Here is a 20392-nt window from a genome sequence, read left to right as displayed (position 1 = left end):
GTATTGTGATGACTATTCATCTTCAAACATAGCTAAGGCTGTGTAATGGTTGTTCAGATCACAGTAGCCACTTTTGTCGTTAAAAACACCAGCAGGAACAGCAGTACAGTCGCAGACTTTCAGCCACACTTTTCTCTGCTACCAGCACGTTTGAAAGCACAGTTCAGTTTTCCATCCCTTTGTTTTGTTGTTTTAAGTAAGTTTATTAAGGGGTAGTTCTCTCTCTTGTTATAATTCACCCCTTCATCTTGAATCCAATTTAGCAGAACAAATAAATCTCGACATGTCTACAGCCATTGCCATTAATGACTGGATTTAAGTTAGTTACAAGGAAATGTGCTTTAATGTTTTAGAAGTGCCATTCAAGAGACACACCCACAGCGTCCCAGAGCAGAGATTACTTCTTAATGTTTCATGATTTTGAAACCTAATCTACAAACTTAGCATTTTTTTCATTACTGCAACTTCACCTGGTTGTTAAAAACAGTCTTTTGTTGCATAAAAATGCAAAATAATATTTTGTATTGCTTCACTCAGACTTTAAATAAGCCAAACAGGAAGCATCCATTATCAAGTTGTTCTTAAAAAAAACAAAGTTAAGAACCTGTTTACATATTCAACACTGCCTCCTTTTTCTTGCGAGTTGGTGAAAATGTAGCCTCAAACTGAAGGATCCATGGCAAGAGAAATGTGTATTAACTGCTAATATGCCATAAAAAATAACCTTTGCAAATCACATGATTCTAGATAGACCTGGAAATTGAATGAGGTTAAAATTGGCAGATGCTTTTTGAATAATGAGGACGTTTTGCTCAATAACTGAGTCCCAATAGGGACCACAACCAAAGAACTGTATCATTGGCAAACATATGAATGTAGGAGGGCTTATTTCTGATTGCATGTGTTGTTGAACTGACACAGCACTTTTACTGACAGATTGTGGGTGTGGATGTTCCAACTATAGTCACCGCCCCCCTTTTAGAAACACACTTTGAGTTTTGTTTTTGAAGCTCAAACTGCAGCACCAACAGAGTATTGATGCATCATTCAGTAAAGAAAGTTTAGACACCAAGTTCAACGACTGAACCCAAATGTTCTGCAAGAAATCAGTTTGCAGTAGTTCAGAGGCGCTTCTTGTCAACAGGCAAGGCAGGCAACTGATTGGGGCCCCAGACCAGTAGGGGGGTCCCTGAGGGCTCACAAACTTAAACCAAAGCTGTCGCCCAAAATGTGCAAATTTTGCGATGACAGTAACCTCCCTAAGGGAGCCCCATCCGAGAGCATTAATTCTTGTTGCCCTGCTAAGCGCTGCATGCATTATTGCTGAAAGTCAATAAGGAAAAATGAAGAGTAATTATCCATCTATATGACAGAAAAAAGAAACAGGAAAAAAAGGAAGAGTAGCAAGCATCGGGACACTGGCAGACATGATGGTGATGAACGCTGGTCGGAGGGCCCCCCATATTGATTCTTGCTTAGACAAGAGACTCTAGAAACCCCACTGTGCATGTTCTTAAAACAACTTTGGAAGGCAACAAGTAGTTTGTACTATTTTTATTTAGACTATCTTATGTCGAATTTACTCCAGAAAAGAATAAAGTGCAGAATTTAGACAATATGTTAAGATATGTCATCCTGAGACCCTCCTCTCCACTCCCGTCTGACAGGGAAAATCTCCTGCTGAGGAAAAATGTAATAGAGCAACCCAGGACAATTTTAGGGGCATGGTCTCCTGAAATGTTCTATCATTTTTAAGGAGTGCATGTGTGAAATGGCTTAATTGGTGTTTTGTCACGATTAATACTTGTCAGTTTGCACACAGACATACATGAAGACAAAGCAAACTCATTAATCACTAACCTATTGATAACTCCTCCTCCTCTTCCTCCTCCACTTTCAAAGCCAAAAAAGAATCCTGGGGGACATCGAAGTTGTGTGATAGAAGTGATGGGATACACTGAGTATCCTGTTGTGATGCAGTAGATTCATGGTCACCAGAGATAGAAGTAAAGGACATAACAATTGGAGTATCCTGATTTGTTGGAGTAGACGCATGTCTTGAATATGCACCTGGAGGGGATCTTACAGCTTGGCATGGTTCCAGTGTTCTTGGTGGTGGGTTTGGGCTGGGAGACACAGGTGACTGAGGCAGCTGGAGTTGATGGTGTGATAGGAGAAACTCAGGGTCACAGAGGGACTGTTGGGATTGCCTTTGGGACAGTAGATTGCTTGGGGATGATTGGGAAAGCCTCATAGATGAGACTGACTGTGAGAATAACTGGGAAGATTGGGGTTGTACTGGTAACAGAGATGAGTCTGAGCCTATTTGTGGTGGGGTCGATTGGTTAACTGTGGGCAGCAATGGTGACTCAGTGGAGCTTGATGGTGATACTGTAAATGTAGACCTAAGAGAAAAATATATGGAAGGAGAAGGGGAGTGAGGCTCCTCTGGGATTGTTGGTGTGGCACTAGCCAAAGGAGAGACATCAGGCTGAAAAGAGGTAGGAGAGTGGGAGGACATAGGGATCCTGGTTTGATCTTGTAATGAGAGAGAGGACACAAGTTGGGGTGATCCACAGTCAGGTTTTGATTTATGGACTGTGGGGGAGCAATAAGGCTTGTGTGACATTATGGTCGGTGTCTTGATTGATTTCTTTAAAGCCCTTGGAGTCTCAGCAGTGGAGCATGCAGATGACTTACTTTCAGAGGATGACGCTGTGTAAAATATAACACAAACAATGTGGATATTAGCTGCCTTTGTGGGCATGCAGTCACATATATATATATATATATTTTTTAAATTCAAAAGTACACTGGTATAAGGAAAATTAGCTTTGTCCTTGATTAAGGCAATGAGAGCTCAATACTGAATAATCACCAACAACCAATTGATTTGTAATATGTTACAGTATGGTCAATATTCACTTCACCTCATGAAACACCTTTCTCAAAAGTGTGACTATAAATAGTCTGGAGGGATGGTGTAACCACAAACTACAACTGGTTCTTAGCACTTATTCCAGACAATGTAGAAGTTTTTACTGGAGTTAGAACAAGTTAAACAGCAGCAATCATTCATGTCTAATTCCTCAGTCTCTCTACACTTCATTTTTATGCTCTGAATGTCCGCTGTGCATTGGAGCCACACAACTCGTTGGCCTCTTATCTCAAAGGTTTAAAAAACAGGCACCACTTAAAGCATTCAGATTTTTGACCACACAGAAACTACAACACATTACACTACACTGTAATCTATCTTTCTTTATTTTTCCGTCATGACAAGTGTGGCAAAAAGAGACATGACTTAGACATGAAACTTGACCAAACATTCCCTCATAAGAATACATAAAGAGTAGAATTTATTGTGTTTAGATTTGTTTTTTCTTTCATTATAAAAAAAAAAGGAAATGCTTATTTGGATAACGTGTATTTAAATGTGTTCCTTGAAACCCCTCTCAAAAGATAAACAGCTGCTGGCTATAGAAAAAAAAACAGCGAGGATTTTCCCTTAACTCGTGTAAAATACAAAAACATAACACAAACATCTAACTTTGTATTGTATGTCATATTAGTGAAGTCTGAATTTGGATATATGGAGCTTCTTAGTTTATTTGGTTAATGCCGGGGGAAGAGGGTTGACTTTTGAGGACTCACCATTGGTTAAGGGTGTTTGGGGAACTGTTGCTCTTCCATTACTGAGGACTTGCTGACCAGGGGAACACCTGCATGACAAATAAGAGCATTTAAGAGAGGCCAAATCCATCTGTATTTAATAAACACAACTTTCTGGCACTAACATTGTTACGTATAGTTAGCAACCTTGTGACAGCTTTGACATGTTTTACTGACAACTGACACCAACCTCCAAAAAACTGCCCTTTCTATCATGTCAAGACATTTATATTAAAACGTAGGTCCTACTGTTTCCTGGAGAGAGAGAGTAGGGAATGACATGCGGGAAAGGAGCCACAGGTCGGATCCGAACCCGGGCCGCCCGCTTGGAGGACCACAGCCTCCATACATGGGGCGTGCGCACTAACCAATGTGCCACCAGCGCCCCACCACACATCATTCTTAGACCCAAATGCCCATGTTTAATAGATATCAAAGGTAGATATTTTTATGTGGTTCATAACCTTGATCACATGTTGAATTAAAAAGCCAAAAAACAATCACTGAGTCGATCAATATTTTTTAATATTTTGTATGTGAAACGCCTTATACTTGTGTAAGTTAAACTTGTGCACTGGTCAGTAAAACTTGTGCACACAGCCCACTTTGAACATGGTAGGCACAGGTGAGGTCACAGCAGATACATTTTTAATTTAAACTCACTTTCCATTGTTGTCTTTCCTCTGTTGAGGAATGAAAACTCCACCTATGTCTGTGTCTCTCTGCAAAAAAAGAAGAAAACAGTGAACACCTGAACGATACAGAGAGGAACAGAAACAAAGAATTAGCTGGTTACTCTGAAGCCTTGCCAGCAGTAATAAGTGTGTGTGTTTGTGTCTTTTTTTTCAATTTGCACTGTCTAGATTCACTTCTGTTGATGGATTTGTTGAATTGAAAAGTTTCACTCATTCTCACTTCATCCAGGACTTCTATGATGAGACACGATTCAGGTGTGGTCGTCTGAGGATCAGTCCTACCCCTGCTGTGAGGGACAGCAAACAAGGATGCAAAGTAGCGCCGGAAATCCTCCTCCTCAGCTGAAAATAGACACACACACACACACACACACACACACACACACACACACACACACACACACACACACACAGACACCCACACAAGCACATACACATCAAAAGAGGGAAAGTATGTGTGTTTTTGATTGTGTTTTTTTGTAGTTTCTGCAAAACATTTCTTTTACCAGTCATCTTTGTTGGGTTGTTTTGTTAATTTAAGGTAAAAAAACTAAATCTACAGTATAGATTCCCTTGTTCTTTCGTGACAAAATCATTTTAAAAAGCATTCAACGTTTGTGTTACAGTACGGAGGGGGAGCAAGTACAAACTTGAATGATTAAATGTGGACAGAGCTTTGTTGAAAGACTAACTCGAGATCATGACTAAAAAGTGTGTTTTCAATAGATTTTCAATTAAAATAGACACAATAATAGAATTGTAATTAGCTTATTGTTCTTTCTTTTTGGATATTCCTGACCTCAAACATCCAGCTCCAAGCTCTAGGCATAAATCATCATAACAGTTGAACAAATATTGCACCGTTGCTTTAAGAAAAATCTTCATTTTGAAATGGTGACATAATCTTAGTTTGCTAAAGTGATGTTTACAATGAGTTAAATGGAATCAGAATAAAATACATTTGCTTCTGAGTAACTTTTCAGCTGTGTTTCCAGAACCTCCAATCTGATCTTTATTTTGAAAGAGGCCATTGGACATGTGAGGATACCTGACAACAATCAGGAAATAGCCTTCTCTTACACCTTCCTCCTCAAGGGATCAGAGGTCAGGGTCAAAGACTTGGGTCTCTCTTTTGTTCAGTTATCAAAGCTGTAAGAAGTTGCTGATGCAGCAGGGGATGAACAGAGATCTCTCTTGTTTTAACACTACACTGCTGCTCAAAAAGACAGCAGACATGTTTTCAGTTCCTGTTTGTCTCTGTGATTATCTGTTTGAACTTGTGATATAAAGGAAATATCCAAAGATTATTATTATTATAATCGTTCTTTATAATTTCAGCTCATCTAGTAATTAATGCACTCATACATACAGTATGGGAGTCTACATGCTTTAACTTTAAAATCCAGCAACACGTACCAATAATCAAAACAGGATTAACAGTAGGTTATAAAACTGATGGTAATTTACACCCGTCAATATAAAAAGAAAACCTATTGGTATGTTGAAACTCTTTTTTCCTGACTGGTAATTTCCTCATTCTCATTTAAGTCAATCGGAAAATGAGTGCTCCTGACATGATGCATGGAAACAGTTTTTTATTATTCATGGCCACACACATGGCCCACCCATTCAGGTTCAAAGACAAGAGAGGAGGAGAAACTCGGCAACCTGTTGTCATTGTCAGATGTCAGAAAAGTTTGAGGCAGGTGGAAGGAATAGTTTATCAGTTGCTGAACAGCTTTACATTTCCCAAAGACACTGCAGTCTTCCTCACATCTGCATATCACTGAGCAATGGATTATCAATTATTAAACTGTTTTCTTCAAGTGCTGCAGTTAGATAACCACTTTAACTTCAAACTATTCCAAGACCAGTATACTTTGATTTGCTTATATTGTATTTTCTCTCAACACCCTGTCAAAAAAATATGCAAAGAAAACAAAATGACAACTTTCTTGGGATAAGAAAACTTTGCATGAGAAAAACTAGATCAGAAAGAAAAGGTTTACAGAGCCCCTAAGACCACTCAATATGACTGTATGAAGACTTGCAACACATCTCTGAAGTAAATGACTCTGACTGAACTCTCACCCTTTATCCTCACAAAGGCCAAGCTCTGAATGAGACAGAGGGTCTGTAATAGCATTCATACCATTATTAACTAACTAGAGGTTACTGTTGAGTATCGTGTCTGCTTTATGAGTGTCTAGCAACAAACAAGAATTTCACCCAGCGTTCAGTGTTGTGCAATCAAGTCCTTCTGGAACATAAATGTTTGGTTCGAGGTCATACAGTACTGATGGCTAAAAGCTAGTTTTTGAAGTGTGAATGCAAGAAGAGACAGAATGATTTGTATGTTTGGAATGGTTTTTTTCAAAGTGCAACCAATGGTTGAATGGCAGGCATTATGAAAGATGCTGGGGCAAGGAGAGAAAGAAGTGAGAAAAGTTCAAAGCAGCTTTTATTTAAAAAAAAAAAAAAAAAAAAGTTACATTATGTTTGATTCAGAACAGTTTCAAGAAATATGCTGTTGCGTTTTAGCCTGTTGTTAAGAAAGCTCTCATTTATCAGGCTGGGCCCAGTGGAGAGCTGCAATAGTTATTAGGAAGTTTTAAAATGCACCTTATTCCTTTTGGACACTCCAGGTACCAAGAAAGTGTTATCAAGTTCCCATCTACTGAGTAGGTTATTTAGTTTTTATTGTTGGGGAACACAGGGAACCATTTCGACCTGGAAAATGTTTTAAAGCGACTCTACTATTTGTGATAGACAGCTATGAGGAAGGGGGCAAGCAAGGACTAGTAGATCCTAACAAGGTCACGTTTGGAGCGAATCTTGATCGATGTTATGAGAGGCAGTTGGCAGCCCCGGGGTCCAGAGGTTTGGCAGGGGAGAGATAACCGTGGTCTACCCCACTTTCTGACAGCCTCTGCTGCAGGCCAGACAGGCAGGACTCTATACTCTGACTGATGAGCTCCAGGCCCTGAGATCCAGACTACAGGGCTACCCCAAGCCTCATCTCCCTGCCCCATTCCTTACAGGCTGAGTGCAACCTGTCAGGCATGAACCGCCTCTAACGTACCTCCGCTCACACAATCACAGGCAGTGATTACCCGTCACACTGCCAGGGATGAATGGGCAGGCACTGACACCCCGATCCACTGAGAGAGAAAGTGTTTTTTTTTTTACCTTTGCATGTCATTGTGTACCAGTATGTGGGGCTATAAACATAAGAAATAAGCTGTGCATTGCAAGTAAAGATGCTCATGGACATACAACTGAGCAGTGTTGGGTAATGTAAATCATTACATTAAAAGATTAAAAGTAAAAAGTAACTTGTTACTAGAGTGATGTTCAAAAAATGAAAGCCCCTTTGCAGCTCTCAGCCCATGCCCGTTAAATGGTCCAGAGGGCACGTAGCCGACTGTGCGTCTGCCTTTGAATGTATTGCCTCTAGTGTCATTGCACGGCCTCTCTGACAGCCCCAAACCTGTAACTCTGCAGCCTAATAACGGGAATGACAGAGGCAATGTAACAGCTAACAAAAGTCAAAATAATGGTTATATTTCCACAAAGTCAAGGCTGACCTCTTTGCCATTTTTACTGGCTGAATTAGCTAGCTAGACATGCGCTCTGACACATCTGAAGGCCGACCTTCTGCTCATGCGCAGCTATCTGCTCAGAGGACGGGACACAGAAACTGCAGGTTCTTCTGGGATTTATTTTATTTTAATTTTCGGGCGAGAAAAGGAAGAGGGAAATGCAGCCTCTTTCCAGTAATGGATAACATGATTTGTGGAACTAACGCGTTACAATTACTTTGTAACAGATTACCCCAAACACTGCAACTGAGTGTATTTGTGCCTGCGTGCACATATGTGTGTTTCACCTGTAAGGCTGCTTGCAGTCTCCTCCTCGGTGTCTGGGTTATGTTGTGATTTTAAATCTGATTCAAAGGCCAACGATGGACTATGGGCTTCAATCGGTGTTCTGGAATTAAAAACAGAATTATAAATCATTAATAAATTAAAAACAAAATGTTAACACACGTTTTTGAAGTTGCATGTTCCCTTTCTGTTATTCATTTATCCTGATACATGGGCTGCTGAACAAAAAGATAGAGATTTAGTCAGATACATGCATACATATTTAGTTATTTTTAAGCAGATAACCTAAAAAAGTCATACCATTCCACCTAACCTCTATTCCCTTCCTAGTATGATCTGGCCAAAGTGCAGGACCAGTGAGAGAGCCTTTGTGAAGAGCTCCAGGCTGCCCATGAGGAGTGACTTGGGAAGTTTCTTACAGTTTATATCTTTTCCTCTGACTTAGTTCTAACCCTCAAACCTGGTGGTGTTTATCTTTTCTCTGTCTATTTAATGTATTCATACAGTTGTATTTAATCCTGTCCCTCACGTCCCTTTTCTTATCCTTTTGCTCCCTACATCCGTCTTTTTTCTACTACTTCCATACCGTACTTTACATGCAGATACCTCACTAGTCTTAGGCTGTTTGCATTTAAGCTTAAGCCAGAGCCCATCCCCCTTTCACCACCCCGGTGCTACATGTCTACTTCATCGAATGCAGAATATATAGACTACTCAAAACTGAATTATTTATATTTATGAAGAAGATAGAAGATGGAGCACATTATTCAGAGACCTTTTACCAAGTTAAAATGGTTTAAGCATGGTGCACAAACTGACCCATAATAAGTGTTTAATTTAAAATCTGCCACCAGGGGGGCTCTCAATCAAAACAATAACACAAGATGATGTCGAGGCTAGCGGGGAATCATGGGAGTTCTCTCTGATACTCTACTACTTTTTAAACCAATAACCTTACGGCTCTGCCCTCACTCTTTTCACATAATCATAATGAAGCAACATTGTCACTCTATTTAAATTGTGTTCAATTTGCATTTGCATTTGCATACATTTGGCAGAACGAGTTAGGCTCAGGCAGGTCAAGTCTTATAGATGCAGGGAGGAGCCAGTTCACAGCTCGGCTGTGTGCCTGTGCAGATTTGTATTTCAGGGTTCAGTGCTTTGATCACAGACACTTTCACTAAGGCAGTTGATGGAAGGGCGTGCATTCACTTACCCCATCAACACTGCCGAGCCAGCACAGGAAATCAGATTGATGCCCCCCTGGTCCCAAGCTTGCTCTGTAACCTGCAGGCCCCCCACAAATATAACAAGGTGATAGAGTTTATGACTCTAATATAGCTGAGCACTTTTAGCAAATTCTTTAAAACTCTTTCCTCCTCCATACTCCCTCACTCCCTTCTTCCTTCTCTCCATTTCCCATTATTAAAGAAGCTTGTTAAAATTCAGCCTCCCACTCTTTCTTTCTGCCAGCCAGCCAGTCTCTCTGTCTCTCCATTAAGCTCTGCCACCATCAGCGCTGCAGGCTTATTGCACTCTAGATTGGCTCTCTAGTCTATTCCACAGTTAAAGGCTGCTACAGCTTGGGACTTCCAGCTCAGGCAGTCAGCGGGCCTAAAACTGCACTCTGCACTGCTCTCCTCTGGCCTGCTCTCCTGTGGACTCCTCAGCCCAAAAGTAGCCGCTTAAATAAAGGGCTGTAATAATGGGACCTGCCGAAGCCAGGCCCTCAGGCAGTCTACTGCACAATAAGTGCGAGAAACTGCTTTGTACACTGTTGGCAATGTAAGCTACAGAGAGGCAGACGCAGAATAGGAAGGTGTGTACGACATGAAAACTGAGTGCACATGGATTTCTACATGTTCCCATGAATTAAGAGGCAATAAAGGAGAGGTGTTCCCAGTTTCCCTCAGTGAAATCTGTATAGGTTGGTTAAATTGTTGGCATGTCTTTCTACTGCTTTTATGTGATTTCCATGACCACATGAAAACTAATGCAAATGAGTAACACTTGGCCTTTTGCCTTTATTTACAGGAGAGTGAAGAGATACAGGAAATACAATAGAGAGCAACGATGACATGCAGCAGAGGGCAGAGGGTATGGTGGAGCTCAGTACTGCTACGTCGAGGATTGGGGCGTCTGTTTTACCAACTAATCTTAACTGTTGCCCTACTGCAGCCTTTAAAACTTGAAATGTAAGATAGTGCTGTTCAAATGAAATCGCATTGGTGGGATTTTTTTTTTCTTCCAATAGGATTAATAAACTGTCACGGATTAAAATATTGTCCGTCATGATACTTAATGAAGTAATACAATAAACCTAACAATCAATGCGTAGCATTAAAATTCTATTTTGTGTAATGCCACAATGATTAGGAGAAACTGAGTTGTTATCCAGACAAATTTTTCAAACTATCTTCCCACACGCTCCAAAGCAACTAGTGTGTGGTGTGGTAGTTTTTCATATTACAGTAACACAGCGACTGTTTGTAATCCCAACAGTAACTCATATGAAAGGCTCAGTCAAAACTCTGATTCTTCTAAAATAAAAAAGGAATGCAATTGAACAATTTTGAGTTCTTCACTTGAAGAAAAGAAGAGGAAGTGATTTTGAATTATGAAGATCTTTTCAGGCATGATGAGAGGGCAAAAGCAAAAGTTTCACATTTGACCTTTGATGTGAAATATACGACAGAAGCCTACATGCTTTAGAGTATGTATGTGTGGTGTAGCCTATTATTGTCTGCCTTTGTACAGTACCTGCGATGCTTTTTGAGAAGTAATCTGTCCATGTAGGTAAGGCTGTTTTCTGTGAACTCCACCCTGAAAGGTACCCTGTCTTCTCCTTCTCCTTTTCCTCGTCCTTTGGCTCCTCTGTCTGAAGCCAGGTCAGTCTGTGTCCCCATGGCTGACACTGACACTAGAGAAATGTGGGAGAGGGGAGAAATCATAAACACACATAAATTACCTACACACAAAAGTTATGGTAAAGAAGAGAAGAGGAGGAAAACTTATTCAAAAGGAAAGAGAGTCACACAAATGTAGAAGAGAAGCAGGAAAACATCATTTACCAGTTCTCAACACCTTCCTCAAACCACCTCCCCTCAAGATGTGAGAAAACACCTTGTCATAATGCCAAGGGTGCCAAAACAAAAATAGACAGGCAAGAGCCCCCCTGGGAATAAGAAAAAGATGTACACAAAATAAAAGGAACATTGTAAGCGCATGCGAGAAAAGGAAAGACAGAGGTAAGAAAGAGAAATGTTATGATTGTACTCCAGACACTTTGGCAGTCCACAGTGGCAGCTTTAAATTGGGCCTGGGTGCCATTGGCCTGACAGAAATAATTAGGGCTGGAGGGGCTGGCAGCAATTTGAAGAGCAGAGTGAAGTGAGAGAGGAGCAGAGTCTGTCCAAGCAGTAAAGCAGAGAGGGAGGCCTAATAAAAAGCACAAACACCTAGATACACACACACAAAATCTGGAATAATAGTGCTTATAATATACACCCACGGAAACCATAACGCACACGCAGACACACACACCGTTGCACATGTGCACATGTAGAAACACATGGGAAACACATGTGTGAAAGGGCAGAGAAATTGCCTGACGCAATGGAGCTTGCACACATAAGCATTCAAACTGCCGAGGCATTTAGTGCTGTGGTGTGGAGTAGGGCCACCCCTAACACTCCTCTAATTATCTCAATATGCAACAGCCATGGATTACCCTGCTCCTGCAGTGGTAAGCAGTTTCTATGAGGCCCTAACAGATCAGAGGGAGGGGGAGAAGAAAAAGCTGTGGAGAATGTAAAAAATTGGAGTGAAGGAGTAAAGCAGTGAAGGAAATGTACGGTAGGCAAAGGTGGAAAATATTTACTCAATTTGATAGCATTCAAACCGTTTTGAGGCACCTGCTGTTAAGTTGATGGCAGAAGATTTCTAGGGAGACATTGTTGTCTCATTTTCACTGCAATATTTCATTTAATAGCCATAATCACATGGTTGAAATAGCTTTTACATCCAATACACAGTCAAAACTTGTTCAATATGATACTATTTATCAACTTCACTGTTTCACTAAGCATCATCTCCATCTTACACATCCCATTTTAATGGAACAGGTCTTCTGAATAAAATAAAAAAATATTGTTTTTAACTAACCAATAGTAAAGTGCTTTTCCAGTAAAGGTTTTGGGGAAAGATGAGAAAGGGAATACAGGACAAGATAACAGGTGTAGATTAGACATACCATGAAAACTTGTGCAATCAAATGCAATAGATCATTGCTTCCCCAAGTGTGGGCCCCCTGGTGGGCAGCGTGGGTACTGCAGGTGGGCCACAAAAAGCCCTCCACCAATTTAAAAAATAAAAGAAATATCACAATAATGATGATTTAACATGAGTCAACCGTTTAAGTGATTAGTATGGCGTGTCATGACTATTCATGGACATAATGTTTAGTAACCTTTTGTGTCTATCTTGCCATAATATCATGTTTTAATGTCCAATAATTTAACCCTTACTGAAAGTTATAGATGTAGTCATAAATATTTTTTTATAATGGGCCCCGAAGTAATTTTGTATTTCAAAGCGGGCCGCGGCAGTCTTAAGTTTGGGAAAGGCTGCAATAGATGATCAAAGCCCCACAACAGATCAACCACAGGTAACACAATAAACTAGAGCTTAAAATACTTATCGTCCAAAGTCCACCCAAGTCCAAGCACTGATTCAAATCTATAACATTAACAGGGGAATACTGTGTTGCATTTCACTAGATTGCACAGGTGTTCATGATGTGCATAAAACATCTATCCATGAATTGAAAAATAAAGGAATGGCGTGAGTATGGTTGAAAGAGAAGATGATAACAAAAAATATGATGAAAATGGTACTTATAACCTCATCAATATATATTTCAAACCACTGGGCAAACCTATACTAAGTGAGACTCTGGATGCTGGATGAATAAACCTGGCTGCTCTAACTGAAGGACAGTCTTTCTGTTGATGGTCAGCTTTATGTTAGTGTTAGTGTCCGGTCCACAAGCACCTCTATGAAGTTTACCTGGTCGGACAGGTGTCCACATCGCCTCCTCACTCATGGTTTCTCCTGCAACATCTCTCTTCTCTCCTCTCCACTGTCTGAGAGCCTCCTGGAAAGATCTCGCAGACTCCTCCTCATTTAACTCCCCTCTCAGCAGAAATGTGGAAAATCCCCTCTCATGATCACTTTTTGGCCTCTCTTCCATCATTCCCTCCTTTTTCTCTTCATGGCTCACATGGAACACCTGGCATAAAACAAGTAATAGTAATGGATGCCCAAGCTGTGGTGTATGGTTAAAAGCTTCCCTGCTGTGTATGTATATTACGACTAAAGGTAAGTGCAACAATAGATACGAACAAAACAATCTGCATATTGTACACAGGGGGTTGTTATTTAATATATTCAATCTGTTTATGCTAAATAGAATAATTAACAAGAAATTAACTTCAATGTTTAGTTAATCAGTTGCTGTAGTTGCTGCTAAGGGTGACCCCAAATATTCAAGGATTTAATCGAAAGAACATAATTTGATTGCCAATCTCACAGATGAACACCTGTTTATGAAACAAAGATCATTCCATTCCAGCTACGGTATATGGGGTGCTTAGCATCTGATTTTACATAGAGTTGCCTGTTCTCTCCAAATAAATAACGAACCCTAGCCTATCTTGGTTTAAATTTAAACTTTTCTGAATTTTGAAAATAACTGATGTACTCACAATAACTTAAAGAGATTAAAATCCATGGGTTGTGTAACCCTGTATTGTTATAAACTTTTATTTTGCTATTGTTGTATAAGGTAAACTCGCTATAAGCTTGAATAGCGTTTTTCAAGTCTTCTGACTACTCAAAATGCTTTTAGATCGCAGGTCACACCTACCTATTCACATCCAGTCACACTGATGGCAGAGGCTGCTATGTGAAGTGACCATCAGTATTAACTAATCCATTCATGCTAATTTACACGCTGCCAACAAAGCAGCAGGAACAACTTGTGATCAAGTGTGCCCAAGGACACATTGGACATGTGTCTGCAGGAACTGGGGATCAAACCCCTGACCCCCGACAATCCGGCCACAGCCGTCCCATGTACCTCTTTGTTCGATGTCTGACTGACAGTTCGTGTCGTTTGATCATCTAGTTGTTTCTGTGTGCAATTAAGATAAATAAAAGTTTTGTACCTGGCTACTCTGTTTTCATTTTTAGCTTAAGCCATTAGTCTTCTGTATTGTAAATGTGTAATACTGCTATAAGGTCCCCAAAATGATGACTTACAGTAATGAGTAAAAGAATGTATTAAGTCCTATCATATAATAAATTGTTGTTCTAGAAGACAAATATTTTAATTACATGATTTATCTTGTATGTTGCTAATGAGAATATGGCTCAATGAGCACAGAAAAAACATTCAACTATCAGTCGACTATGGGCAAAAACTGACCAATCAGATTGGACTATGTAAATCCTTAGGCAGGTATACCCCTAGTTTTGCTTTAGCTGATGCTTGTGTTCTTGCTCTTTGTTTTGTTTAAACAGGTACTCCAAACGCCAATTTGATATAAACAGTATACCAATCTTTAAAGTACTTTCTGACCCCAACTGTTTGGAATGACTATATTTTCCATTAAGGTCAACTGAGCTCTGTGTGGTTAAGAGTCTAAAATGTCAATCTCACTGTTTATGCAAAACTCAGACTGTCGGAGTGCATTTTTAGTCAGGAGAACATGCAGCTCACAAGCCTGTCAGTAGATGCAGCCTGTGGATTTGGCATCAATTAGGGTTTGGTTGAAGTCTTTGAACTGGATTCACTTGGTGCAGAGTTATGACACACAGGGTGCACAGTCTTGTTTCACATGTTTCTGCTGTATTGTCACAGCAAGTGAAAATAAATTGACAGAAATTCATTAAAAGGTCAATAACCAATTGAGAACAATATATACGTAAGGCCGTCCTGTCCATGTAAACATGATGTAAACACAGCTCCAACAACAATACAGCTGGAATGACTCACGCTTCTCACTTCAGTCCTAAACCCGGCCCTTGATCATGTATTACAGGCATGTATTAATTTGTGTGGATAAGTAAATGATGGTAAAAATTTAGACTTACCTGACTGTTATCATGGTGCAATTGCATAGGTTTTGCCTCCACCTCTGTTTCTTCCCCTGGTTGCTTATTTCCATGTATGGTTAATGCATTGGACATAGAGGTGAGATCTGGTCTAGGTTTGGATTTGGGACTGGGTTTAGGGCTTGTAGGAGCAGGACAGGAGTTGGGGTTACACTGTTTCCGGATGCAGCTGACCACATCCCGAGTGCTTACATGAGTCTGTAGGTCTGTCTGTAAATTAAAGCCATAACATTACATAAAAAAATGGTGAGGGTATTAACTGAAATTAAGACAAAATGATAGAAAACAAACACACAGCAGAGGACTGTATTAGTGGTCACATGTTCTAATGACTGAGCTGCTGAGGCCTTATAGCACCAGCAAGTCCCTGAGGTCCTCTGACCAGGGTCTGTTGGTGGTTCCTCGCACGAGGCTAAAGACCAAAGGAGACGGTGCCTTTGAGGTTGTGGCTCCAAATTTTGGAACTTTCTTCCCCCAGAACTGAGAGCCTTGACCTCTGTGGACACTTTTATAAAGCAGCTAAAGACCCATCTGTTCAGACTTGCCTTTGTTTGATTTGTCTGTATTTGATTTTATGTGACTGTTTGTATGTCTTTTGTTTTATTGTGAAGGACTTTGTGATGTTCTGCTCTTGAAAGGTGCTATATAAATAAACTTTAGTTACTTACTTGCTTACTTACTGAGTGACTGAATGACTGATTAAGTGTCCAACTCCTTTTCAATCATCATGAATTCAACTATTTGTTATGCTCCCTGAAGAATGTCACTTTTAAGAGAATGGAATGGATCCTTTTAAAAATTTTGATGAAAATGATTACTGGGGACCCTCTAGCAACCCATAAGGACCCCCCAAGCAATGCATAAAGGAATACTCTTAACCAATTTGCATAAGAGGAGCTGAGGAAAAAAAACCTTTGTGATCAAATAGTTTTCCATTAAAATATCCTCAGGAAATCCATAAGGTTATTATGTACAATTTATTTGACTCTAAGGCATCCTTAGAAGATAAATGAAGGACAGACTTAGCCTATGTGGTTTCATGATACCAGGCAGTTTCTTACAAGATTGCTTAGGGTTTCAAGTTTCTGTTTTGCAAAATTAACAGCGAAACAATAAAACGATTAATCAGCAGTGTTATCGTGTACCCACTGCCTACAACTGTATTCAAAGACAATGAAGAATGATAAATACAAATCTGTTATTTAAATAAATCAGTCACAACTTTTCCACATATTTCCCTAGAATCAAGTTTATCATGCAGGTTGATCTGTATGCTAACAACATGAAGGGAATGAGGTGAGACTAAAAAGACAAATGCCATGAACCTCATTTAAAAGGTGCAATCCAATCAGTTTGAGTGCTCACCAGCAAAATCTTGAAAGCCATAATGATGACAAGAGTATATGTCTTCACATGTATTTGATGTAAATGAAACCCAGACCTTCTTTTACTTCAAAAGGTTTGAAACCAGGGTTGTCAAACTCATATAAGCCGAGCGCTGGGTTGGTCAGATGAGTTACCATGGGGTTTCTCACTTGTGGAGAACACTGAAAAGACCAGAACAGCACACCACAAAGAGATTCCATTCACCAGTAACTGGGGTCCTGTCGTTCAAAACTGGAAATATTGTGAAATCCCTCGAGGTCAAACGTGACATTGGAGTAAACAGGATTTGGGACTACTTTCAACTGAAAATTCGCAAAGAAAAAAGTAAAACTATGAAGATCTTGTTACAGCGTTAGTTGGTGGTTTTTGGGCTTCCTTCTTCAGTCATCTCGCTTCCCAACTGGCTATTGTTTCGTTCATGTGGCAATCCACAGAGTGCTTGCTAGGTAAATGGTAAATGGTAAATGGACTTGAGCTTATATAGCGCTTTTATAGTCTTCCGACTACTCTGCTTTTACACTGTCACACCTACCCATTCACACACTGATGGTAGTGGTCGCTATGTAGTATCATCCATCAGAAGTAACTAATCCCATTCATACACCGCGAAGCAGCCCCATTATCTTCAAAGCAGATTGGATTGCTCTCAACACACCTTACACCACGTGAAATTCTGGCAATATAATTTGGTTATCGATCATCCCTCACAAGAAAGTCTGGGGTTTGATCCCAAGCTCCTGCAGCCATATGTTGTTGTGTCAATGGGCAAGACACTTAACCTCAAGTTGCTGCTGCATTAACGGCATGTGAATGTGTTTGAATGGATTAGAATGGATAAGTGATGGACACTTTGCATAGCAGCCTCTCCCATCAGTGTGTGAGTGGGTATGAATGGGTAGTTGTGACCTGCTGTGTAAAAAGTGCTTGGACTAGTCAGAAGACTAAAAAAGCGCTTTACAAACTCAAAACCATTTACAATTTAGCAACTATCAAATAATTGTGATTTAGGATTGTCTGAAGGGCGGGACCTTAAAGATGTGCTTCCAGACATGTAGGGCATTGAGCAGCTTGTAGGCAGGGTTGGGCATCATTAAGGTGATGAAGTGTGGAAATGATGCAGTGTTGAAAACCATACTTTTCCTTTAGTTTGTCATTTCTATGGAGTTCAGCCCTATTTTGATGTTTAAAGGTGCAGTATTTACAAGGTGCTTTTCCACGTCAACTAGCAATGGATTATAGAGCAGTATAAAATAAAATTTCATGGGTTCTTAAGTCAGCAAATTGTCTTGCAAACTCAGCATCAAGTGTGCTTAGAATTTAATCAAAATGTGCATTGTGGTGGAGACCTGCTTAGTTATTGTTTGGCAACACAAAAAGTTATCTAAATTTGCTTGTTGCATCTGAACCTCTCACAGGCACAGCTTGGCTTGAGCTTTCTATGCGTTGCACATGTTCATGATCACACAGTCCCTGAAACTGGTTTAACGGAATGAGGTGCTTTAATGTGTCACACAGACACAGCAGTGGGGAAGGGGAGCTGGTGCTTACATGTCTTGATATGCGTGCCGATTGTTACAGTGCATTCTGGGATTTGTAGAATCACTGTGTGCGTGCTATACTGGCAGGGCAGTTTTTACAGAAATATGATATTATCTCTCAGGCCTGACATAATTGCCACAACTGGCACACGGGCCTTGAGTTTGACACCTGTGATTAACAGAGTATAATCAGAAATATAGGCTATCCATACTGATGGAGAAGACAAGAGAAAATGGGAAGGACACAGCATGACTACCAATTGCTTTTCACTTAACCAGTGGCTGAATTCATTATTTTGTACCATTAATCACAACTGACCAGTAGTGCTGCTGAGGTTCTGCTATGGACTGTTACGCTGTCCTTGAAGAAACAAACAAGTCCAACAGAAACACATACACTAAACCAGGAGTACCTGAGACACACCAAGAAAGACAGATATAGAATGCATGCTAGGCTACAAAGTGACGATGCACTTCATAGTTGTTTTAACTGTAAATCTGCCCTGTTGCCCCTTCAAGAGGTTTCATTTTATCTGATAAGATGTAGGCTAATTCTCCATGACTTGAGCAACTTACTTGAGGAACTGAGGAATGTTTAAGGAATGTTTTTTTTACGTCTTAGAAATACAATAATGTATTTTTATTATCACCTTTAGACAGGGGACAGTAGTTACAACCTTGGTACTTTTACCTATGACTCTTTTTTATAATATGTGGTTGTGATATGTGTTTGATGTCTCTTGGAAAGAAGCTCTTGTTTACGCATGTGACGGATTTGCAAAAGCTAATGGAGTCATGATGGATAGATGAATCTGGGCCCAAATGGCAAAGAAAGAGACTTGTTCTTGGTCAGAAATATCTCTGGTAGTATCAGTGATAAAGACTGAGTGGAGCTCACTCAGTGGCAGTCTATCCAAGTTCTAAATTAGTCCATTCAGAATCTCATGGGAGTAAACTTGCCCATGGCCATGTAATTTTTAAGAATTCAATATTTGTCTGTAAATAGCTCTCACAAGCCTCGGGACACTCCTTCCTGATCTTAACACCCTCAGATGGCTCATCTTTTTCTTTTTCTCATTTTGGTCACCAGCCAACTGTGCTCTTGCAGATGCACATCAATGAATGCTTATTGCCTTATTAGGCTTCAAACTAAAGGGCCTGACAGATCAGTGGTCGAACCCCCATTACTGGCAGTTGAGTTTGACAATTGTTTGTAACCATTCTCCAACATATAGTCCCACATTTATGCAAAGTTCATGCATTGGCCAGTTGTCTCCTGGTATTAGAATCACTGCTTTAGTTTCAGTGTGACAGGGGTCATCCTGAACAAACCCATTATTTTAAGTAACCAGCTTGTTTATTCGTTCATCTTGTATTTTAAACAAGATATTCTATGAAACCGTGCTGTGATCAGTTGGTAAGGTACAGACTTGTGTTATTGTCCCCTTCAGGCCCTGACACACCCAGGAGATCGTCGCCCGTCGGCCCTAGTTTTTGCAGTGTGTCCGGCTCAGTCGCTACCCATTGGCCCCTGTCTGCCTTTTTTTGACCGATTCGTGATGTTGAATCGGGGACAGCGGTCGGTGAGAGGAATCTCTCTGATTGGCTGTTCAGAGGTTTCATTTATCTCCAGCTCTTGACTCAGGTTCTGGAAATCCCCCTTGAGCATGCCGCTGTAGTATCCATTTGTGCGATTTCTCCTTATGTGTCGCCTCCACCTCTTGTTTTCTTTTTCCACTAAAAGAACAAGGGCTTTATCAGACATTAGTAGGCTACCTATAATACGAGTGGTGTGCGCCAGCGGTGTGAAAATGGCCTTTTGTATCATAACAAGTGACTACCGCCGCAGGCGGCCTTCGTCGCCACTAGTTCTTTGCCGTCTGCTTGGTGTTTCAGGACCTTTAGACGTGCTGTCACTAGCCATCACAATCAGCTAAGAAACCTGACCGCCTCATAGGAGCACAATCTTTAGGCTTAAAAATATTGAAAGAACTACCAGGTGCCATAATCAAAGCATTACATTTGATATATCAATGAA

General features: G+C 40.3%; 2 protein-coding genes across 4 annotated transcripts in view; both read right to left on the bottom strand.

Moving 5' to 3' along the window:
• The window catches only part of LOC132980246 (uncharacterized), a 29450-nt gene extending 15909 nt beyond the window's left edge, over positions 1–13541 (bottom strand). For 2 of the 3 annotated variants that reach the window (XM_061046258.1, XM_061046257.1), the window contains exons 1-7: positions 13322–13541; positions 11015–11174; positions 8257–8357; positions 4588–4709; positions 4336–4394; positions 3655–3722; positions 1861–2715 (exon numbers count right to left, since the gene is read on the bottom strand). In XM_061046258.1, the coding sequence (XP_060902241.1) occupies positions 1861–2715; positions 3655–3722; positions 4336–4394; positions 4588–4709; positions 8257–8357; positions 11015–11174; positions 13322–13508 (1552 nt within the window). In that variant the 5' untranslated portion in view covers positions 13509–13541. Of the gene's footprint in view, positions 1–1860; positions 2716–3654; positions 3723–4335; positions 4395–4587; positions 4710–8256; positions 8358–11014; positions 11175–11797; positions 11897–13321 lie in introns of those variants that run through there. The other variant, XM_061046259.1, reaches the window with a different exon arrangement.
• A 1501-nt stretch (positions 13542–15042) lies between these two features.
• The window catches only part of zbbx (zinc finger, B-box domain containing), a 21032-nt gene continuing 15682 nt past the window's right edge, over positions 15043–20392 (bottom strand). The window contains exons 7-8 of the mRNA XM_061045758.1: positions 15410–15640; positions 15043–15099 (exon numbers count right to left, since the gene is read on the bottom strand). Of these exons, the coding sequence (XP_060901741.1) occupies positions 15043–15099; positions 15410–15640 (288 nt within the window). The remainder of the gene's footprint in view (positions 15100–15409; positions 15641–20392) is intronic.

Source organism: Labrus mixtus, chromosome 9, assembly GCF_963584025.1.
Source record: "Labrus mixtus chromosome 9, fLabMix1.1, whole genome shotgun sequence".
Lineage (NCBI taxonomy): Eukaryota > Metazoa > Chordata > Actinopteri > Labriformes > Labridae > Labrus > Labrus mixtus.
Note: the sequence above shows the minus strand (reverse complement) of the source record. Positions and strands in the feature narration are given on the sequence as shown.